Genomic DNA, 25,116 nt, shown 5'->3' with positions numbered 1-25,116 from the left:
AAAGCAAACAAGACTCTACCTAAACATCAATGGAAAACAAATTGAAGGAGCGAAAACCATCAAGTTCCTAAGAATAGCCAGGTCGCCACATCTAAACTGGAATGAACATTGTAAAGACATCACAACCAGAGAAAACAAGCGAACCTTTTAGCTATGGCCTCTAAGCAAACTCAATGTTGAGCAGGAAAGTTTACTTCTGCTGTACAAGTCCTGGATCGGGCCCTTATTTCTATATGCAAACGATGGTATAGCGTGCAAAAGTTACATGAAGAATCTAACTCACCTACTATCAGAAACATTCAGATACGGCTGGCAAAAGACTACATCAAGCGCGCACAAAAGAACAAAATTGAAGCAATTTTACGCCTTTCTGAAAAAAGGCAACGTCCAAAAAACAACTGCAAAAGCACATTGCACCTTCTGATTGGTTAAGCTAGTAAACAGACATAGCTTATTGATGCGCAGCCCTTCTTCTAGTTTTAGTTTAAATCAATTTCTTTTTTTCTTTCACTCTTATTTACTTATTCTTTCTTTCTTCCCCATCCTCGACAAAAGTTACCTTCCTGCTTAACAATGTCCAATAACAACTGCAAACGCGGCTAGTCAGAAGTACTCAACGACAAGTAATCGCAATCAAGAAAAGCCAGTAAAAACCCTCCACGGTGTTTAAAATGTCTGCGTACTCTAGTAACAGTGTACTGTTTATAGTCAATGTCGCAAATTCAAACTCAAACTCACAAACTCTTGAAACTGCTGTTGTAATAAACAATTTTTATTTATAAACAAGAATATATTAACTGGATTAATATTCGGTATGATTTTTGCGGTTTAAGATGTTGAGGTTTGAGAAATGCAATCATAGTGACGAAGTGAATGAAATTTTGATGGAGCAGTCTGAATATGAATTAATGGGAGAGCAGCTGAGATATGATTGCATAGTGATTGGAAAGAACTGAAAGATGACGTAAAGACAAAGATCAACCCAATTTGAGGATTGGTTCGTTGCATCCTATTTTTCTTATGGTGTGCAGCTATTTGTGTTTCCCTTTCTGTACTGTGAGAAACACTGAGTAACAAACAAATCTTTCAATATCATTAGCTTATTTTAGTTAAAATTAATAAACTGACGATTTTATCGTTTTAATTTAAATCTATTTTCAAATCTTATGTCTGATCAAATTGGTATCCTAGACACCTTTGATCTGTCATATTTCGATAATACCCCATCCAATAAAAATTTATCCAATAAAAAATTTTTGAGCACTTAATTTATGCAACCATATCTAGACTAATGCAATAGTTCTAAAACTTTTCATCGAGACGCCAGAACAATTTCGTAGCAGGGCAAGATGCGATCTGTGTTGAACATGACAATTGCCCATCCTCTGCCACTGGAATCTTTGTTGATCCGGTGTGAATCGCATCCACATCCACCTGGCTGCTCTGTTCTTCTACAATCTGCATCGAACGATTTTCCTGGTAACAATTTACACAAAAGAAGACGCCGAGTTGATCCAGAGTAACTAATACTAGTTTCTGGAAACTCGGAAAAGTAAATCCCTTTTCCAAAAACATGTACTTTGATCAAACTCATATCAAAATTGTTTTTGACTATCTTGTCTATGTTATCCGTCCTGGGCGTTCCGTGGAAACCCAAAATTGGCGAAGAATATTCTGATTGTGGATATTTTAGTTTCATACTGTCTTTTTCTTGTAGAAACTTGCGCTCCAACTTGGGATTTTGATGATAATAAATTGCAGATATTTTTGGGTATGAGTTGGATTGACTGTTTGACGCCATTTGGCTGTAATAGGTTGAGGCAACTGCGTTATAGTGGCGACTTTCTGCGCTGGAATAATCTCGACTATGCTCAAGTCTGATCTTTTGATAAGTTCCACTCTCGGATACTACAAAAGCGTCTACTCTCTCGGGTTGATAAGAAAACCGCACAATATATTCGGGTAAAATTCTCTCTGCTTTGAATATAACAAACCGCTCATCTTTCTTAACGGTGTTTGCCGATTCGTTTTTGATAAACACCGAATCATAATTGAACTCAGTTAAAGACTCTGACAGAAGATTTCTAATACTGGCTTCGGAAACTGAAAGGGTTAAAGCTTTTCCGATTGCTACTTTGCAAACGGCAACAATTTTTGACTCAATGGACGAATTGCTAGCCAAGTTCGTCTCTACACTGGGGAAATGAGACGTTAATTCGATTCCCTTTTGTGGATTCGTCTGCAGCTCTTCTGATGTCAATTTCAAACCATTTTCTTTGACCCATTCGATTTTGTTTTCATGGTCCATTACGTACAAAAGCGAAGTATCGTGGAATGATGGGGAAATCATGCTCTGTACAGAATCGTGGAAATTAATTTGCAACTTTTTGTTGTGAAGCTTTTCGATTTTTTCTATCACAATTTTCTGTCTTTCTTCATAGCTTTGCATTCCCTGAACTCGTTTTAAAACTTGTGAGTATTCAATACAAGTTTCGGTATCATCAAGACGAAGTTCATCTAGTCTTGCAACGTCACGTGACTGAGCTTCCCTTAACTCCTCCTTCAGTTTCAGAGCAATTGCTTTGTTTACTTTAACAATGTCGGCATTTTTCTTTTTCAATTCAAGATTTTTCAACATTACGCAAAATTTACATGCGGTGTCTCCCGTTGGACAATTTTGCCAGCATTTCATAGGACAAGCGTGCCCACATGCAAGTTTTTTCATACAATTTTTCTCACATCTGTAATCTCCGACTGGTTTATAGCATTTTTTGGTTCCACTTTGTCCACAATTTTGACACTCGTGTGTTATTTCCTCCATACATTTGACGCTGGTTAGAGGTACAAAACAGGAACGCGTGAACTCGTGAGCACAAGCGTGGCAACGATCTTTAATCAATTGGGTACATTTTTCATGACGATGAGTTGAGCCACAAATGTCATTACATTCATGTTTGCAAGCCTGGTACACAAATTCGCACTTTCCTTGACAATTTACCAGAAATTCAGGATTGTGACATTTTCTCCATCTTGTGTGACTACATTTGTCTAAGTCGACGTATTCAATATTCTTGTTACACTGTAGATGGTCGTGAAGGGGTCGACAAAGTTGGTCACACGGGTGCCCACACTCTGGGTACAAAACTTGGCAGGGTTCTCGGCAGAAATCCTTGCCTGGAAATCTGTTCGAATCTGTGACCAAAACGCGGGATGCACTTTGGTGAGCAATCTGAGGACATGTAATTGACAGTTCAGTACAAATTGCGGAATTGTTTCTCAGCATGTCCAAAAAATTTACCCATTCCGAGCACTTTTGGAAGAAGTCTGCGTTGCCTATCATGACAACTTGTTTTCTTGCTCTTGATTGGGCAACACAACGTCGATTGCGCTCCTTCATGAACCCAAATGAGCCTTTGTCGTTGGATCTGACTAATGACACAATGACAATGTCATTTTCGTCACCTTGGTACATGTCGATCGTTTGTACTTGAACAACATGATCCACTGAACCAATTTTGTCTGTTCTCTTTGTTGAAGATTCTCCGTAGGATTCCTTTAATTTACTTCTTATCAAACTTTTTTGGTTTTGATAGGCTGCCAGTATCACTATCTGCGAAGGCTGGTATCCTTGGTGAATTAAAAACTGAGCCAGTTTTACACATTTATCTGCTTCGTCTTCGTTTTTGTAACTTCTGCTCCCACTTTCAGGACTTGAGTGCGTCCAGAAAAGAAAACTTTTCTCGAAAATTCCAATTGGATCAATATCGGGTACTTTTGACCCATCTTGCAGTTCCGGGTAGATGTCGCGCAAATAGCAGGAAATGTCTGGCCGCATTCTATTCTGGCATTTCAATTGAACGAATGGCATTTTGCCCAAAATTAAGCGTTCCATCATCGAAATGTCAAAGTTGTACTTCGTAACCAACTCGTGAGTCTCAACATTTGGGCGAAGCTGCTTGTGATCACCAATCAAAACCAGGTGTTTCACGTAGGGCTTCAGAATTGGAATGAGATGAGCTTCTAGAACCTCTGCGGCTTCTTCAACAATGACGACGGATGGCTGAACAAGTTCCAATACTCGTCTGTTTATTGATGCTCCCGTTATAGTCATGCCAATTAGGCGACATTCTTGAAGCAACTTTGCTGTTGCGAGGTTCTCTTCTTCCTTGCTTTCCTCCCAGCTATTTAAGTAATCATTCAAAGTTTCCTCATTTTCTTCATCCTGTTCCTGGGTCGACTGGTAAAACTTGCTTTGGCTTTCACTCAGTAATATTAGCTGAACTAGCTGGACTCTTTCCAGCTGTGACAAGGTCCAAAGATCTCGGACGTTTAGCTGGTTAATGTCAACTCCGAGACAAAGTTGAGGCGCTACAGGTAAAAGACAAATATCTTTTCGCCATGCGGTAACACTTAAGCCGAGAGAGTTCTTTCCAACTTTTTCAACAAACTTTGAACCTTTAACATGTTGGGTTTTTGACTCCAAATAATTCATTTCACGCAGTTCGTCCCATTTCGTTTCATCTTCATCTAAATTAGGCTCAAGTTTTATGACTGTAGAGGGTTTGTTTGGTTGACCCCAATTTTCCTGTGATGATGAGAGGAAACAGCGTTGAATATCTTTGATTTCCGATTCATTCGGAAGCCAATTATCGAGCAGTTTGAAAAATAGGCTTCTTAAATCTTGAATTTCAGCCGGTGTTTCAGTCGAGTCGTTTTCGTGAGATACTAACAGCGTTTTCAGTTCGATATTTGGGGATATGTTGAGAGAGTTTTTCAAGGCACGTTCAATGATTCCCTCAACATTAGTTTGCTTAATACTGTGCCTAATGGTTGTGCAATTGAGCTGCCAGTCGTCTTTCAGAGGTATGTCAACTAAGGGAACGGTTTCTTTAATCTAATTTACGTAAATCCTATCGATATTTCTGCATCTAACACACGCACACGCAGACACACACGCAGACGCACATAAATTAGTATTATTATTATTGTTCCCACTTTTTCTGAAAAAAGGGAGAATTTTATGCTAGCCGCACTTTCTTTTGTTCTGGCAATGTTTGATTTTTTGAGGGCATCCCAGGCTAGCATATATTATATCAATTTGAAACTTTCTGCGTCTAGAATTTCACAAAGAAAAATTTTAAAATTAGATTTTTGAAAAAAAGCCCCATTTTCTACCGACATTTTAAGGCAATTTAGCTTAATTAAAGATCAAATTCAGTTATTTTGGTCAAAACAATATTTTATTTACGATAACAAGCAATTTTTTTTATGGTTTCTTTGGGAAACAAATATTTTATTGTTTCGTCAATGTCTCCAATTAACAGAGAAGCACACAAGTTTTTTTGCAGAAATTGCGACAAAGCTTCAGCCAATTTTTAGACATTTTTATGAGTTTTTAACTCGTCCCTCGTTTTTAACTGTGATAGTCTAACTTTTGAAGCAATAATTATGTTATTTTCAATCTTCGTTTAAATCTTGATAAACAGAGAAAACAATTTTTCTCTCTATTACCATTCTGTCTAATATTGGTTAATTGTTGATTAAGAAATTGAAAAACTAAAAAAATTGTATTGAACCTGGAAATCTAAGAGAAATTTTAAATTTTAGTGATAGCAAGCACTTTTTCCGCACAAATAAATGACTGAACACCAATGAAAATTGACTCACCATGCGTTCTGTACTTTTTCCGACTACATTGTGATTTGAAAAACAAATCAGATAATTTTTCGAGATTGTTCAAATTTTGATCTCTTTACGCCTCTAACGAAATTTTTTCTCATCTTTGTGTCATTCATTAAAACAACTACAAATATTAATTATTAGCAGCAGCTCCACGTACACAGTCAGTTCTTATTGAGTTCGTTTCATGTAATTTAGATTGCTTTTGGGTGCAGTCTTTTGTGAGGAGCTCATCATAATTGTTGATGACTTTGAGGTCAATTGAGAGTCAAATTTGAGGGTGCTGGGGGTATTGACCATTGATGAGCGTTTCTTCTTTCTGTCCGAAACAAAAATTGTTACGAGGTCTAACATTCTTCCTAGTCAGATATATCTTCATTAATACCCTTCCTTAAAGTAGCTTATGGTTCTGTCAATATTAATATTATCTGAGAATTGGAACTTTTTAGTTTAAATGCTATTGTATTTTGAAATATTTGTTCTTCGGGTGTTAAAACCAATAAAACTTCAATATTTTACTGTTTTTTATTGTGCCTGATACATTTCAATATTCAACTTCACAGGTATCTGAACTAGCAAAATTTTCTTACACTTTCAGTGTTATCAGATAGAAAAACATCTTTCAAGAGGTGGAGAAGAGAAATGAGCTTCCTATTCTTGCTGAGTTTTAAGTAAAAAGATCTGCTTGTTAGTTTTATTTTTTTTCGTCATTTGTGAAACTATCGAGATTAGCATGTTTGAGTAAGCGAGACCTTTCTCAATTGTGTATCATCAATTGCTTTGTCGTTAACGGTAAATGTCAGTAGTCAAGAATTCAATCAATTGGTGAGAATCACACTCTCCTTGTTGCTTTTCTTTGCTTTAATATATTATGATAATAACGTGAAGGCTCGCTTGTTATGTGCGTGACAGAAGATCTTTCCACATGGAAAAGGGAGATTTATTTTAGCAATTCTATGTTCAAATTGATGAGTGCTGATTCAAACTTAACTGTTTTCCACACTCTGTAATTTTCTCAGCAATAACGTTTTACTCTAAAACGTTATTGGTAAATGTGGCTGCTGAAGTTAAAATAGTTTTCATAAACCAATAACATTCTCATGTCTCATCTAGATAATCGAAAACGTACCCAAAAGTCATATATATTGCCATCTTTGTGTGTTTGCATGTCTGTGTGTGTGTGCGTATGTGATGGTATGTGTGTTTGTGTGTGTGCGTGTGCGTGTACGTGTATTCGTGTTTGTGCGTGTGTGGGTGCGTGCGTGTGTGTGTAAGTGCGGTTGTGTGTGTGCGTACGTGCTACAACTATTTGCAATTAATATGACTTGAAGTTCTTAGCAGTGATTAAATGATATGTGAACTAGTTGTAGTGGATTTTACCAACAACGCTGACTACTACATAATGTAGGATGGCGAGGATGAAAATGACCAGACAGATGATGTCAGTGCAGCTCCTGAAATAATTAAATAATACTGAAGATAGTGTCCTATAGTGATCACAACGGGTGTGTGTGTGTTTGTGTGTGTGTATGTGCGTGTGTGTGTGTGTGTTTGTGTGTTTGTATGTGTGTGTGTGTGTGTGTGTGTGTGTGTGTGTGTGTGAGTGTGTGTGTTTGTGTGTTTGTATGTGTGTGTGTGTGCGGCGTGCGCGCGCGCGTATTTCAAATAACTCCGCATCAGTTGTATTATTTAATATACACACAAACACACACACACACACACACACACACACACATATATATATATATATATATATATATATATATATATATATATATGTTTTTTTTTAAATTCACCAATTTCAGACCCTTGTGTCTAAGAAACAGTTCCCTGGAAATTTTCTGAGAAAAGTTTTGATTTGCTGATTCGACAGATATCGACGAACGTAATCCTGCTTCGAAATTCGGTAAGAAGAGAAAGCTTGACCTAGTTTTTCCATCAGTTCTGATGCTTTTTCTTGAGAGTGACGCGTTGCTTCGGGCTGCGGCATTCTCGCAGCTCTCTTTTTGGACCTAAGGGTAACGTTTTCGATTTTCACTTCTCGGCTTCTTCCTCCGATTCTGCAAATCTCTTTTTCTGGTAAAAAGTTTGATACATGCATGATAAATTCGTCTAATGCGTGGTTTTTGAACGTCAAAAGCAGGATTGGTTGCTTGAGTTTCGGTCGCATTGATGTTAGAAGTTGAACAAATTTGGTGCCAACGAAAGTTTTTCCACATCCGGGAGGTCCTTGAATAATCGAAATTGGGTTCTGTAATATATGGAGCATTGCTAATCTTTGACTATTGTCTAAGCAGCATTCAAAATCATTGGAAGGATTTTCCAGAGCGCTAAGCAAGCTCAGAAAGTTTGTTTCCTGTTCTCGTTTCTTCTCTTTGTCAGAATTTGTGTTGTTTTGTAAATTTGAAATATCTAATTTAATCGCTTCTTGCGAACCATGGTCTGAGAATGATACCAAGCCTGTAACTCCAAAATCAGTTAATTGAATATTTGTGGGAATTCTATTTCTTTGATTACTTGAACTTTGTTTGCTCATGTCAACTGCAGCGGAGGCGAGCTCATGGTTGCATGAAGTTGGCCGAACGGATTGATTCGTTTTCCCCACAGAGCTCCCTTCAGAGGTTCTAAGGAACTCACAGGCTACTGCATTTGACTTTTTTGGCATTTTTTTGATGCCAAATTTATGGAACAGAATCGAAACATCAAAATCAACGTCATTTGTTAAATACTCCGGAATGGTTTCAGAAGGTCTCAAAAGTACCAATTGTTCTGCAAATTGCAAGCAATCCGAATCCATGCTCCTCAGATTATCCAAGACAGGTTCAAACGCCCTGAAGTAGGCGGGGTTTTCCACAATAGCTATTTTCCCACTTGCCAGATGTAACTGGCGTGTCAACTCAAACAGATCAAATTTCCTCCAATGACTGGCGTCAAGTTCCACAGCAAAACTGAAGCTCTGCTGGTCAAGCTCATCCTTATCGACGCGAATTGAAATTGATGCAAAGAAGGCGCTGGATACTGAACTGGAACCGAAATCTTCTGCAGCTGAGACAAGGTAGCTGTGACCTCTCGGCAGAACATACACCAAATTACCATGTTGTAAATCTGACTTTTTCAAAGAACTCCGAGTAACTGCATCAACATTCATAAGGAGATGAATTCCTTTTTCAACAGAGACGCCCTCGAAAGTGACATTGTTGTAAATTTTGACATTCAACTTCTCCTCTGGGAACCAGAAGGCTTTCTTGCAGATTATTTGCTTCAACTCGAAATTGCAGTCTTCTCGCAATAGTCTATGTTAAATTATTGTTTCATTTTCCCATTTTACTGTTTCGAGCAATATTTATTCGTTTAACAGACAGTTGTAACAGCTAGAGGCCGTTCAAATGGACGACATTGGTATTTTGTTTCAAATGGACGAAAATTGCATGCAGTTTTCGGTATTGCTCTTAAAACGTTGTCCTCTCTTGGAACACTAGCCATAATGTGGTCACGTATATACATAATACCTACACTAGGCTATAATTAAGCGCATCTAGAGCAAGTGAGCGATAGCGAACTGCTTTTCACGGCCAGGCCTCTCATGCATTCTGGCATGTAATCCGGAAACAACGGGCAGGCTATCGCAGCGAAGCGCGCGCACCGAACCATCAATTAGGATTATATTATCTGGGGCTATTGCGATTTTGCATGTTCAATCATAAATTTGTCCATTTGAAACAAATTTTTTGTCGTTCATTTTATACGTCGTCCAGTTGAAACGACCCCGTAAAAGCTCATTGTTCAGAAATTACAACCATTAATCATAGAGCTATTTTACGATCACTTTTTGGCCGCAAAATTTATTTTTTTTCTACGTTATTCTTGCATATATTATTTGTTATTTTTGCAATATGCCACATTTTTGAAACGGCAAATAATATACGCCGTCAAGGTTCAAACTTTAAAATGCTTTGTCTAATATGTTAGTGAAAGCTTGAGTCATGGTTAAACTGATTGGGGTATTAGGAAAATTGGTGAACCGGGTGTTCAGCCCACAAGGAAAAATGAAACTTAGACGACATTTTTATCATAATTTGTCGAAAGATCCCTTTAGTCGATAAATCAGTAGTTGGGTGGAGAATAATATTTGGTGTGTCATCAGGTGGAGCTCCACTCGGCCTCTTCGAAGCAGCATCCCCTCTGGCGTTAGGAGGGTGCGTGAAACCAAGACCAGGACTTCATTACGCTAGTTGATCAAAACAGTGCCGTATATTTTCCTGCTTACGACTTACTGTTTTAAACTGGCCCATCAGAGCTTCAATAATAATCCAGTAGCGCATTGCACGTTAATTGTTGGCTAAATTTCTGATTTTTTTGGTTATCGGCTAAACACCCTGTCGGCCTACACGGCGTCCACCACTGATTGGTTTTTGGTTGCAACTGGTTTTTGAATATTTAATAAACTAACAGTTCGTGACGTCCTCAGGACAAATCATTGAATTGCAATTACTATGTGGAAGCTACTACTTGATAACAGTGACAGCAATAAACAATATAAAAATTAGCTAATGTAAAGCTCATAACCTTAGTAAAAGTTCAAACGCTTTTTGGAAAACAACCAAGCAGTTAGATTGTAAAAACAAATTACCACAAATCGCTAACTAAGTAGTTTGAAACCAATTATGGAGAAAGAGTGATGATTTTTGTTCGCAAAAAAAGGCCAAGACTGCGTTTTACAAAGGACGACAACGCTTAATTGGTTTTAAAGAAAGGTTAAGTGGTTCTTAGAAATGGGCCAAAAAATAGGCTTTTTAGTACGCATAGCCAATGAGAGAAGATCAAAAAAATATCTGATAATAATCAATTCTGATTTTACCTGCAAAACGGCAGTTCTTCAAAGAAAACTAACAATATGAGATTTTAGATAGAGGAAGAATGAAGTGATCAGCGGTCAATGGTTTAACAAGGAAGATTGATATCCGCTGTAATTCGAACGGGGCGTGTTCCAAATTATTCATTTTCATTTTTCATTAAGCTATTGCGTGAAACGCATGAGCAGAGAGGAAAATCAGTGAGTGAAAATTCGATAAATCATAGTGTAAATTTGAAAAAAAATATGCAATCTATGTTCGTTGAGGCCATTCGAAAAAAATTTTGTGCTAGGTTTCCCGAAATGTCAAAAAATTCTAAAATGCGTCAATTCATATTTTAAATTTTTATATTATGAGAAAGTTTGAAACGCCGATTAAAAAGGAAATGATTCGGACAATCTACAAACGATTTTTTTGTACGATCAAATAACAGCAACAAAAACTTCAAAACGTAGTGGCAAAATTTTTGAAGTGAATAATTAAATCTAAAACATCGTTTATGTTATTGGTCCTGAGAAGCATACAACAGGTTTAAAGGAAATCCATGAGCACAACTAAGAATAAGAGATAAGGACGAACCAAAAATAGATTATCACTTGTGTTACTGAAAACGAGTGACGTCAGAGACCCTAAAACAAGCACTATAAAGATGAACTCTTTATCAACGTCTAACTATTAGTCATTGAAAAAAATGGGGTTCATAAGAGTTTTCACTGCTGAGATTAAGTTGAAACACAAGAGGGAAAAGGAAGAGAACAAAAATCAATCGTTACTAAAAAGTATTGTCAAATTTTTTGAAACTGCAACCTCTAAACTGAAGTCATAAGAAATAAAATATGTTGTTTTTTGAAGTAGAAAACCCCTTAAAACGAGATCTATCATTATCAGGACTAGGGCTAAGTAACAAGACAACACAAAATAACAACCACGGGTAAAAGTCAAAAATCACTGATACTGGAATATAACAAATAGTGTCGAATTGAGAAAAAGCATTAATTATATCGAAACGCTCAAAAATGGTTTTATATGTCCTGTTATACGTCATGGAAGATAATGAGACAATTTTTTGACAAATTTAAAGCAAAAACAACAGCAGATAACACTAAAAATCAAAAAGTCGCAAATTCTTACTAAAAAATCAAAGTCATAAAAGGGTTTCCTCATAATATGATTCAACCAAAAATGATCTGTTATTAGTAAGCTTTGACAAAAAAACGTCAAAACGAGCAAAAATAACGTTCAAAATAAACAATTTCCTGACTTTGTAAAAGGAAATTAAAGACAGTTGTTCTAATTCGTATATACCATATCAGAAAAATAGGAGTACTCTAGACATTTGATTTTTCACACTAGATATTTATTGTTAATCATCAGTTTATTGAAACATGTCAATCCAATTTTATTCTATACTTTTTTGTCCATTTAAAGTATACAACTAGATACCACTGATCTATCTGGCAAAAACGGATTTCATATCAGCATTTTGCACTAAGGCAGCATTTTTGTGGCGATCAATTAGCTTTTCTAGCACATTTATCCTGCGTTGGCACAACAGGCATAAAACAGCAGACGCAATCTCCGCATATTCAATTGACAGCTATTTGTGGTTCCTTTTTCCAACAAAGTTTTGGGACGTAAAGTTTGCTAATTTTGCTAATATAAATTATTATTCATTAGACCATTTTGTCGTGAAAGAGACCTAAAGGTCAACGCCAGACCTGCTGTAATATTTTTCGATTATTTCTGAATAGAACTTCTTGTCGAAAGTCTTGTAAAGATGGTACAAGATTTTAACATTTGGTTCTTGATTTCCTCTTTTCAATCGTCTGCTAGTTATGCATCGTTGTAATTATCTGTCGGTTATGTGGTCAGTTTTTTATTTTAAAATTTATTTATTATTGATTTATCAAATAGCCAGCTGCACAAAAATTATTTTGAAAAAAAATTGAAGTTTCTAAATAAATGGTAACAGTGTTTTTTTCTTTAATTTTTTCGGTCCGTTTTCTGATTGAAATGAAAAAGATTTCTATAGTTTGAACAATTAAGTAAGTAGATGGTTAAATTCTAAGTCCTGTTTCATTTCTAGCGTTTTCTAGAGATTTTCGGCTATCGTTTGTAAGAGATGTTTGCACTTGTTCGAATTTTGACGTCCATGGCGATAATTAAAATTAGTATTTGAAAAAAAACTTTATTTCGATCAACACAATTGGCAACTAATGGTTTCTGTTTAACTTGACACTGTTGTTTTCATTTGAAAAATAGCCAGTCTTTAGTTTTGCCTTTTTTTATTTTTTAATCTGATCACTGTCTCATTTGCAACATTTTTTATTTGTGTCAGGGTTCAAAATATTGAAACATTTTCAAAATTTTTTGCTGAAAATTTATGCTTCTGCGTTTGGCAAAAAGTTTAAATTTTTTTTAATAATTGATTAGTTAATTCAGGTGTTCTGTTTATATTTGTTTTTCACATATATACCTAGTCTGGTTTGCGTGAGGTGGCATTGGTTTTGTAAGAAGGCATAAAAACCTACTTACTGTTTAATGCTGAGAATAAATGGATTTTCTGTCTTTTTTCCTTTAATTTTAGTTTAAGATAATATATTAATGAAGATATTAAATATTTTGGATTTTGTTTTTAGAGCATCTTTTTTGTCTTGAAAATTATTGTCAGTGTAATTGATTGCCATGTATCCTCTAATGCTGTATGGTTTCTTTTTGAATTTTCTTAATTGATTGGCAATGAGTGTTTTTACTTGGACAACCTTCGATTATAACATTTTTAAAGTTTCTGAAGTTCGCCCTCAATTGATTCCAAACTGTTGAAGACTCCATTATAAAATGATGATGTTTAGGTCAATAATTGATTAAATTGTTTGAGTTGTTACATCAGGACTTGTCATGACATGTTTTTTACTTCGTCAATTAAAAATTTGTTTCTCTTTACACAATTTTACCGCTCTTTCAACAATGTTCATGATTTTCTTTAAAAAATCTAAGCCAGTTTAATTATTCTCCCGTTCTGATGATTCTACCCAAAGCAATTGCTTGTCGAGCGGCCTGAATTGAGTGAAGTCAAAAAAATTGTATTGGAATAAACCTCTAGAGTCCATTTTTAGATGCTTAACCGTTACTTAAACTATTTTTTATTTACCTTGTCAAAAATCCTTATATCATTTTCTTTTAGTTGTCATTTTTAAAAATCACCCTTTGTCCTCTGGTCGAAGCAAAAATTAAGCGAAGATTGGGAGTAGATGGGTCAAGACATTATGTGCGTTTGCGCATTAACGAGCTTCCTTGTTCTCCTCATAGTTGTTTTTGGTGAATTAACATGGCTTCGAGATCTCTGACTATTGCTTCATTTCCAATGATTTTAATCGGCTCATCATTGGCTCACACAAGTAACCATTGCCTCATTCTGAACTGTCTAAGCTATTGATTTTCCTCCAACAGCAAAAATATATATATTAAGTATAACAAAGCTCGATCACAGTTGGGGTAATACAAATCGCGTCTAGTTAGCATTGAAAAAAAAAACGAAAACATCATTGCGAAAAACGAGAAATTTAGCTTGCTCATGCTATGTCATTGAAAAAACTCAATTCTTGTTGATGATGAAACCGAAATTTGGGCGTTATTTTAAATAGTCTACTGTTTTCGAATTTTGATTACATTTCAAGATTAATCGGTGCATTGCATAGATATTTACTACAATTGTGGCCATGTCTAAAAGTAATTCAAATGATTATTTTAAGAAAATTCTAAAGGGAAAAAGAAACAATTCCTGAAGTATGTGTCCAAATAATGAGCAGTTGAGGGATAAGAAACACCAATTTGGACTGGATTCAGTTTCCTTTTCGTTCCTAAACGGAAAATGATACTGTAATATTTAATTTCTTGACGTCTACAATGGATCCTGGAGATTAGACAGATTTGATTTCAAGATCTGTTAATTTCCTATTATCCTAACAATTATTACATTAAATGATCGAGTGCGTATTCAGTAAAAAGTTTGATTGCAAGTTTGCAAAAATCAAATACAAACAAAGCAATTGCTAGGCGAGTCCATTTTACGATTTATGATCAACTTGAAATGCTTTTTGAGGTCCTGGCTTTGAAATTTTTCTGTTATTTGCAGTCTTCCCAGTCGCTTTTTATGAGTTATTTTATGAATTTTTAGAGTTCCAGACATGAATAGAAGTTGGCTGCTGATTTGCTCCAACAACACTACGCTTGCGACTATTATGTTTTGTTTCAACAGCGTTGATTTTCTACTTTTTTCGAATTACTTTCAACCAAATTACTTTCATAGCCATTCCGTTAAAGTTTACATGGCAGATATAATGTACACATTCTGTTTCTCCAGTGCAATATTTAATGACAAATTAAAGGTTCCGTATTCTGCCAAACATGAAAACAGCTTCTGAAGTAGCTAATGTTTTTTTTTCAAATGGTACAGGTTTAAATTGCCAGAGCAAATGCTGTTTTAACATTCTTTTAAAATAGGTTTTAGTTTCTTTTTCGGTATTTCAAAATAATTATTATTTTCTTGTAGGGATCAGTTGCGTGCTTTTAATATGATATTTTGTTCTTTTTTGCATTTTTTAACAAAAATGTTGTACCCAGGAACAAAATATCCGTACTTCAGTTTTTGTCTAAAACTAACGCACATTTTTTAAAAACAAATTGGAATATAGGTAGTAATTTAACATTTCAAAATTTTTGTCCACAGTTACTGATAAATCTAGCCTTCAAATTCTTGCTTTTTTGAGTGACTAAAAGGACGATTATCACGTATTCATCAGAAACATATACAAACCTCCATCAAAAAGTATTCAGTCAGATCCAAAAAAATTTCTTGATGAACTATTCAGAACTTAACCGACTAACCTCGGCGAATTGCTCTAAAACGAACAGCGAGCGGTTGGCTTCATCAATAGTAAGCCACCGCTCAGAGAGGCTAGCTTTAGTTTATGTTGAAGGGGCGTAAGGCGAGCAAAGCAGGCGGGAGGCGCACCGCAGCGGGCGGCGGGCGGGGGCTACACGGGGGCAACAATGGGATGGGATTTTTGGAAGCACGAATTTTGCCAGCCTTACAGCCTGAACGATGTGCAGGTGTGGCGATTGGGGGACTGATGTGGGTTGTGGGATCAATTTCTACGAACTACCCATCACACCATAAATATATATCTCCAAAACAATTTCCGTAACACGCATACTTGGAGACCAGTGAGTTGAACTGGTGTGAGAAAGCTTGCTGCCCACCGGCTGCTAGCTCTTTATCTCGCTTCTGGGGACGAAAAATTAAAAGGTTCAGAAGAAAAATTGGTCACGCAAAAGATCACATGAAAAAAAGAGCAACCGAATTGATGAAAAAGTTTGCTTGAGAGCAATTAACAGTGATTTCCTAACACTTGCAAACTAATTCATTTATGATGAAACTTTTTAATTATAATATAACGTTAATGAGTGTAATAGATGATGACATCACGGAGCATATCAGCAGCCAATGTGCGGCATCAACAAAACAGTTAAGGAAAAAGAGAGAGAGAGAGAGAGAGAGAGAGAGAGAGATAACGTAAACCAGAAAGAGAAAGAAAAGAAACTTCAACTGACCTAGAAAAAGAATTTTTTCCATGATCAGTTTTGACTCTGCAACGTCTGGTTTTCTAGCGTTGTTAGTAATTAAACAAAGAAAAATTTAAAAGAAAAATTTCCAGATTTCGCAGTGAAGCAGTGTCCAAAATTCCTTTTTTGTCTCTGAAGTTTTGTCATGTTTTTGTCTCTGGAGTTGTGTTATGATCGTTAAACTCAGAAAACGACAAAAAATTCAAAATTTTTAAAAAAACACTGCAACTTTTAACCAAATCTTGCTAAAATTCTTGTTATTAATATTTTCAGAACCATTTCGTTGTTTTAAGAGACCCTCCGGTATCCCTATTTCAAATCTTAAATAATTCCACAGGCTAAAAAAGATCCGTAAACTTGAAACACAAAAATAATTCGCCGAAAATTTGAAGACAAGTAATTTTTATCAAAAAATTGCCATAACTCAAGTCATTAAACTACTGATAACCATTCCATTAATTCTAGAAACTATGTAGCAGCCTATTATTTAACCATGAAGGAGTTTCCTGGGTCCCTGATGCCGGAGAAACTGTAAAAAACTCAAAAATAATCAAAAACCTTGAACAAACTGTAATTGTGTATTACAAAAAATGCCTATATTGGTGATATTAAGATCTGAACTCAAAAGTTTTAAAAACAATTGCAAACTTTAACAAAAAGTTGAAAAACTTCGTGATATTCATATCCTCAGAACTGCTTCAATGACTCAAGAGACAATCCAGTTTCCCTATTCCAAGCCTTAAATAGTCTCACTGGCTCATAATGATCCATAATTTGGAATATGATAATATTGGCCGCTGGGTCTGAAAAAACTTGAATAACGACAATAAAGTCAAAAAACTGAAAAATTGAGTGTTTTCTCAAAAAAAATGCCAAAACTTGTGATATTAAAATGTTGAAAACCATTTCATTACCAATAGAAACTAAGCTGGAACCTATTTTCAACCCTTAGAGGAGGTTACTTGAAACCAGGGTTGAAATAAAATTTAAAAATGACCAAAATTAAAACGAAAAAATTTTTTTAGCAAACTCAAAAGATGAGAGAAAAATTTTAAACAGCTGGAAATATGAATTATAGTATAAATTTGCGTGTTTTTGTTTGGATAAAAAATTTAGAATAAAGGTAGAAACCTAACCTTTTTAAAATTTTTGGCCACGGTTACCAATAAATCTAGCCTTGAAATTCTTGCTTTTTTTAGTGACTACAAGATCGATTATCAAGTGTCAATCAAAAACATGTACAAACCTCCATCGAAAAGTATTCAGTCAACTCCAAACATATTTCTTGATGAACTGTTCGAAGCCTAACCGACTAACCTCGGGCGAATCGCTTCCAAACGAGCGGCGAGTGGTTGACTTCGTCAGAAGTTAGCCACCGCTTAGTGAGGCCAGCTTCATTTTATGTTGAAGGGGCGTGAGGTAAGAGAAACGGGCGGGGGGCTACACGGGCACGGGAGCGACGGTGGGAAGGGATTTTTGGAAGCACGATTTTTGCTAGCCTTACAGCCTGAACGATGTGCAGGGGTGGCGATTGGGGGACTGATGTGAAGTGTGGGGTGAGGTGGGGTGTGGGATAAAATTCTACAAACTGCTCTTCACATCATAAGTATAAATCTCCAAAACCGTTTCTGTAAAGCGCATGCTTGGATACCAGTGAGCTGAAATTGTCCAAAAAAAATTGATGTCCACTGGTTGCTACCTCTTTATCTTGCTTCTGAGGATGAGAAATTTAGTGGGTCAGAAGAAAAATTGGTCAAGCAAAAGATCGCATGAAAAAAAGAGCAACGTGATTGATATAATTGCTTAAAAACTTAAAAATATAATTGCTTAAAAACCTAAAAATATAATTGCAATCTAGCTCATTTATGATGAAACATTTCATTTATAATATAGCGTTAATGAGAGTAATAGATGATGAGATCACGCTACATATCAGCAGCCAATGTGCGTCACCAACAAAAGAGTTAAGGAGAGAGAGAGAGAGAGAGAGAGAGAGAGACAGAGAGAAATAGAGTGTGATAGAGATAAAACGTGAACCAAAAAGAGAAAAAAAATTAACCCCAACTGACCTAGAAGAAGGATTTTTTTTCCATGATGATTTTCGACTCTGCAGTATCTAGTTTTCTAGCCTTCTTAGTAATTAAATCCAGGAAAAATTAATAGAAAAATTTCCAGATTCCGCAGTAAAGCAGTGTCCAAAATTCATTTTTTGTCTCTGGAGTTCTGTCATGATCGTTAAACTCAGAAAAGCACAAAAAATTCCAAATTTTCAAAAACAACTGCAAGTTTTAGCGAAATCTTGCTAAAAATTGTGATATCAATATTTTTAGAACCATTTCAGTGTCCTAAGAGACTTTCCAGTATCCGTTCTTCAAATCCTAAATACTCTGGCTAATAAAGATCCATAAAAATGAAACATGAAAATATTTCGCCGAAAAATTGAAAACAAATAGTTTTTATCAAAAAAATTGCTATAACTCAAGTCATGCAGCAGCCTGATATCCAACCAGGAAGGAAATTCCCGGGTCCCTGGTGCCAGAAAAACTGAAAAAAATTCAAAAATATTCAAAAACTTTGAAAAAATTGTAATTTTATTTTATAAAAAAATGCCTATATTGGTGATATTAAGATGTGAATTCAAAAGTTTTAAAAACAATTGCAAACTTTAACAAAATGTTGAAAGACTTCGTGATATTCATATCCTCAGAACCGTTTCAATGTCTCAAGAGACAATCCAGTTTTTCTATTCCAAGCCTTAAATAGCTTCACTGGCTCATAAAGATTCTTAATTTTGAATAAAATAATTACCTTTCGAAGGTTTTTAAAATTAAATTTTGTCAAAAATTTCATTTAACTCTAGAAACTTTGCAGCAGCTTTTTATCAAACCTTGGATGGGGTGCCTGGGCGCTTGGTGCCAGCAAAAATTCAAAGAAATTTCAAAAACAGTTTTCAAAACAAAAAATGCATGTTTTTCTTTGGAAAATTACTTATTTTGAAAAACATTATATTACTTCCAGAAACATTACAATAACCTATTATGAAACACTGGAGGAGGTTCTTGGCCTCTTGAGGCTGGAGAAACCGAGAAATTGACATACAAATTAAAAAACCTTGAAAAATATTGCAAATTTTATCAAAAATTTGCTAAGAATTGTGATATTTAAAAATTGAGAACTTTTCTTTGACCATTAATGATTTTCCAGTAACTTATCGAACCCTAAAGGAGACTTTCTGGCCGTGGGGGCACGTTTTTTCAAAACAATGCTTAAATTCGTGCTGCTAAAATTTTGAAAAATATCCCATTACATCCAGAGGCTATGCAGTCACCCATTATCAAACCTGAGAGGAGGCTCCTTGGCTCTTGAGGCCGAAGGAACCTGAAAACAACAAAAATTTAAATAGATTGAAGAAAATTGTTTGGTCAAAAAAAATTGCCAAAATTGTTGTTTTCTAAAATTTGAAAACAAATCTGTGGCCAATAAAGGTTTGAAAGCAAATTGTTATCAAACCGTAACGGAAAAATTCTGACCCCTGGGGATTAAAAAACCTGAATAATGAGAAAAATATTTAGAAAACTTGAAAAAATTTGTAAATTTTGTCAAAAAATTGCCAAAATTCGTAAGGTTCTAAAGTCTTTACAGTAACCAATTATCAAAATCCAGAGGCTTTTTTACGGCTCCCGAGGCTAGAGAAGCCAAAAAATGACTAAATTTTTTGAAAAAAAAACATGAAAAAAAATGCAAAAATTCTTTTAAAAAAATTGCTAAAAATTGTGATATTAAAACGTTGAAAACTATTCTATGGCCAGTAAAAGTTTTAAAGAACTTATCATCAAACTCTAAGAAATATTTCTGGCCCCTGCATTTGGGAAATGCTTCACTTGCTCATGAATATCCCTTAACTTGAAACATCAAGTCTTACTCGAAGTTTGAAAAAAATTAATTTTTATCAAAAAAATTGCTGAAATTTGTTATACTAAAAAGTTGAAAACTAATCCATGGCTATTGAAAAGTTTCCAGTAGCCTTTTATCAAGCTCTTACGGAGTTTTTCTGTCCCCTGGGTTTGAAAAAACCTGATTAATGGCAGTAAGAGTCCGAAAAGAAGTTTAAAAAAAAGATTTATCAAAAACTTAAAATTTGTGATATTAAACAGTTGAAAACTATTCCATGGCCTATTAAAAATTTCAAGTATTTTTTCATCAAACCCCTAAGGATTTATATTTAACTTTTTAAAAAACTTGAATAACGACAATAAAAGTAAAAAAAAATGAAAAAAAAAGTTAATGTTTTGTCAAAAAATGCCAAAACTTGTGATATTAAAATGTTGAAAACCATTTCATTACCAATAGACACTAAGCTGTAACTTATTTTCAACCTTTAGAGGAGGTTACTTGAAGCCAGGGTTGTAATAAACTGAAAAAATCGCCAAATTTTAAACGAAAGAAAAAACAATTTTAGCAAACTAAACTTAAAAAGCTTGAAATAATTGTGAATATTAGTATAAATTGCTTGAATTACAAAAACAAATAGCTCCTAAAATGATCATGAGAATCATTTATATCATGGAGAAGACCTTTACCAGCTTTAACCAGCCTCAATTTTAGACTGGTCCAACAAAAAAAATCGAAAAATGATGAAAAAACAAAAAAAAACATTTTAGGCTCAGAAACAAGTAATAACTTCTTTACAATAAACTGCGGCTTACTAGTAAATCCACCACGCTAAGCATTTGAAAGGCTACTAAAAGGGTCTCTAATGAAAGTTAATACCCGCTGGGCGCTATCTGTTTATCCCGTTTTTAAGCACGAAAACTCAAATGGGTCAGAAGAAAAATCGGTCAAGCAAAAAATCGCATTAAAAAGACCAACAGGCCTAATATAATTGCTACAAATTTCAATTGAGGGCGATTAATTATTATCATTCTAAGTAATAATATATCGTTCAAAAATTTCTGAGCCAAAAGTAATGCTGACCGGCATTTTGTCAGGAGAATAACAAAACGCGGCTTTTTTGTGTTTGCAATTTTGAGAATTTTTTCGTTTTTTGAGTAGTAAACTCACTTTGCCTGAAAATCATAGGAAAAACTCTAGTAATAAGCCTACTGGACAAAATTACTGTCTTTCTTTTTTGAGGTAATACCATGCATTTTATAGAAAACAGAAAAATTGAACTCATAAAACCTTACTTTGTTTTGTCTTGAGATCAAACGCCTGGGTGTAGATATCAGTACATTGTTCAGGCAGTAGTCTGTAGTTTTTATATTTTGCCTGATTTTCCGTTCTGACTTACAGGAAAATTGAGAAATTTTTTCTTTATTTTTGTTTTTTTTTGTCAGCATACTCAATGATCAAATGCTTATATTGTGCTACCATGAGCTGCTTCAACTAGTTTGAATATCATCAATGGAACACTTTTTAGTTAACAAGGTTTTAAAGATAACCGACTGAAATTACAGAATTGTTTTCAAACAACTGGTGACCGGTTGACTACGTCAGTAGCTTGCTATGGCTTAAAGAGGCTACCTTAAGCTTAACAAGTAGAACTGGCAAAAGAGTTGGAAAAGGAGGGTAAGATAAGGGGGAAAAATTGAGGTGGGTTGGAGAAATGGGGAGGGTTAAGCGGAGCGGGTCTCATGGTGGGTTCGAGTGGGTCTAAAAAAGCATCGGAGTTGAATAAGGTGTGGTTGGGTTGTCATGACATGGGAAAGATGGAGTTTGGGGACCGGAGGGGATGATGTTTAGCTACCAAAAAACTGCCAATTATGCAATGACTTTATTTCTTTTGAGCAGATTTGTACACTTTGTTCATCAGTGATTTTTAAAGTTAGAGACTAGTAAAGCTCTAATGGAGCTGCTGACCGTCTTAATTGTCTTTGGGCTTTTTTGTTTATCGTTTTTTTACGACAACGTTAAATGGATAGACGAAAAACCGGATGAAAAAGAGATCAACAGGACTAAGAAAATTGCTTCAAATTTGATAGTAAATTGAAGCAATTATATTAAGCAATTAGAAGAAAGTTTGATGTTCTCAAACATTTAAAAAGACATCAGTTATTTGGAGAAGAACCTGAATTTCGGAACTGAAAAACATTTTTTTTCTTTTTGAAATAATTTCCTTGTATTTCAGTTGCATGTGAATATATTGTTAACTTATGTGAAGTCACGTGGAAAAAATACAATAATTTCAATTTTATAATTTCCACATTTTGTTTCTTGAAAAATATAATTGTTTCAACACCACTTTTAGTGGGGGGGGACGAACTATATACTCAAATGGGTTTTTTTTATTCAGTCAAATTTGGTCGATCGATATATTCATCGTAGAGAGTTTTCAGTGATATCATTGAAAAGCTCGTCCAGCGTAGAATTTGGAATTAAAAAATGTTTTTCATTATTAATATTTTTCGAGGAGTTATCGAAGCTTAAGTTTTTGTGAACATTTCACTAAATTCCGTTGTTTCTGTTCACATTTTCTGGATTTTTTCTAAAAATTTTTTGTCAATTTTGTCAAAAATGAGTAAAAATAATGTTGTTAAAAATAATTGGTTTGAGCTTTTGACATAAACGAGTATTTTTGAACCATCTGATTATACCTTTCGACAAAAATTTTGGCGACAAATTTTTTTTAAAATTCAGCAAATTTTTCAACAAAAATTGCACCCAATTTGCAAATCTAGACCTCTTTGTTTTAAATTGACGTAAGTAAAGACATAATAAGAGCTCTCGCAATCTGTGCAAACTCCAAAGAGAGTTGTGTTTACTTCCGCTTCCTCGGAGGGTTTTCTAGAATTAAAAATTTTGCGGTTTTGCTAATTTAGCACGATAATTAACCAAACTGCACTTTATTTGTCAAATTATTCACATCTAAAAAACTAGGACCAATGAAGTGTTCGGAATAATAGGTAAAGCATTGGCATGGCTGGTTTTGAGCTAGTTGAGGAATCTTACAAACCAAATATTATTCGGATTGCTTTTGGGCGCGGTCTTTTTTGAAAATATTTTTTTTTTGATTTTCCTTTTCTTCTATGTTAATTACAGACCCTAATTTTTTTGGTCAATTAGGGGACTCAAATAGCACATTTTAACATTTGAAACAAAATCTCCTTGTTTCCTTGGCTTTTCCACAGTTTACACGTAAATTGGTTGGTGAAATTGTTCCAGTTACGTCTGCTTTAATGCGTATTTTGTAGTCTTATGACTTAGTCTCTTTCACTATAGGTCCAATTGGCTCTATAGGGAGTTATAGTTCCATAAAAAAACTTTATAGGGAAATAATTATTCTAGCTAGATTGATTCAGTTGAGATCTTAAGGCTGCTCTAATCATTAAATTTTTTTGTTGAAAAAAATTTTTGTTGACCTTTTTCTCTTTTTTATATTTTTCTTAAACCAACTTACAGCTCAATTTCAGCAGTGACAAGTCTTATTACGTTTTTTTGGCCTATATGGTAGTCATAATTGCGGCTTTGTGTTTTATGCAATGGTTTTTTTGGCTTTGATATTACAAGTTTTATTAAGTTTTTTCTTTGATTTTTAGATCTTTGCCTAGTATTGTGGTTAATTTTTGGTTCTGTCAATTTTACCACTTTAATAACTGTTATTATATCCCATTGATTTTTTGCATGAAATTTCAATGGAAAATTGCTAACATTTGTATGAATAGATTATGGATTTAACGGCTTCGACACCGTTTTCTCGCAAAATTTATTGAAAATTTTTTTTAGTTTTTTTGTACTTTCCGTGCTTTTTAGAGACGTATGGCTTGTTCTTTTTAGTGTGAAATCATTTTGGTGGTAGTATAGAACTATTTAATTTTTTCAGTCCATTGCTACTGCTTATCACGACTAATCTTATTTGTTTTCTAATAATTTGTACATCACTTTAAATTTTACCATTCTTTTTTTGTCTACTTGTTCCCGAATCTTATAAGCGAAAAGTCACGTCTGACAATATTTTTGGTGTTGAAAAAAATGCATTGATTTATTTCTTATAGTAATAGTGAGAAAATTATAGTTTTAATAGGTTCATTATCAATTTCTCGGAAGAACAAATTGAGTTTTTCAAATTTTTCTGTTTTTGCGGTTCTTTTTGTGGACATATGATGTATTCTGGATACAGAGGTCTGAAGCACCTAATGTGGGAATTACGGGAGGATATTGCACGATGACGATTTAATTTGATAGCTGATGGATTTCTTTAGTATAAAATTAATTGTTTTCAAAATATTCATTTTTTTGTAACTTTGCCGCATTTGTTTTTTGTCTAATTGTTAAGTAGTCTCATCAAAAGCAAGCGACATATCACTTTGATGGTGCTGAAGAAAAACGCGATTGAACGTTTTTTTCCTTGAACATCGAATTTTTCTATCGAACAGATTATGCTCTACACTGCCCCGAAACAGTTTTCTCGGAAAATTTAATTGAATTGTTTATTTCTTTGGTGTGTTTGTCGTAGAGTTATTATAGTTATTTACAAGCATCAATGGTTTCCTACGATGTGGAAATTTAAATGAGAATATTGGACGGTTTAAATTGATAGCTGATGGTTTTCATTATTTTAAAACTAATTGTTTTCAAAAAGTTAACTACTTTTTGTAACTTTGCCTCTTTTGGTTCTTTTTGTCTAATTGTTAAGTAGTCTCACAATTAGGTGAGATATCGCACTGCTGTTGTTGAATAAACGCAATTGAAGTTATCTAATCTTTTCAGTGAATAAATATTGCTCGACACGGCTTCGAAACGGTTTTCTCGAAAAATTTAATCAAATTGTTAATTTGTTTGCTAAATTTGTCGTTTTTTTGAAGTCGATGACTCATTAAGGATAATTACAGGCCCCAATGGCTTCTTATTGAGGTATAAATTAAGCAATTCAGTGATTTAATTTAATAGCTAATACATTTCTTGACTTTGAAACCAATTCTTTTCGAAAAATTAAAGATTTTTTTTTAATTTTGCCATTTTC

General features: G+C 34.5%; 1 protein-coding gene across 1 annotated transcript in view; it reads right to left on the bottom strand.

Moving 5' to 3' along the window:
* Positions 1-756: 756 nt before the first annotated feature.
* LOC142334994 (uncharacterized) overlaps positions 757-25,116 on the bottom strand; it is a 24,981-nt gene continuing 621 nt past the window's right edge. The window contains exons 2-5 of the mRNA XM_075383321.1: positions 9,742-9,907; positions 7,487-8,972; positions 1,279-4,894; positions 757-920 (exon numbers count right to left, since the gene is read on the bottom strand). Coding sequence (XP_075239436.1) covers positions 1,313-4,894; positions 7,487-8,972; positions 9,742-9,752 — 5,079 coding nt within the window. The 5' untranslated portion in view covers positions 9,753-9,907 and the 3' untranslated portion in view covers positions 757-920; positions 1,279-1,312. The remainder of the gene's footprint in view (positions 921-1,278; positions 4,895-7,486; positions 8,973-9,741; positions 9,908-25,116) is intronic.

Source organism: Convolutriloba macropyga, chromosome 2 (genome assembly GCF_964194025.1).
Source record: "Convolutriloba macropyga chromosome 2, txConMacr16.3, whole genome shotgun sequence".
NCBI lineage: Eukaryota > Metazoa > Xenacoelomorpha > Acoela > Convolutidae > Convolutriloba > Convolutriloba macropyga.
This window is presented reverse-complemented; position numbering and strand designations above follow the sequence as displayed.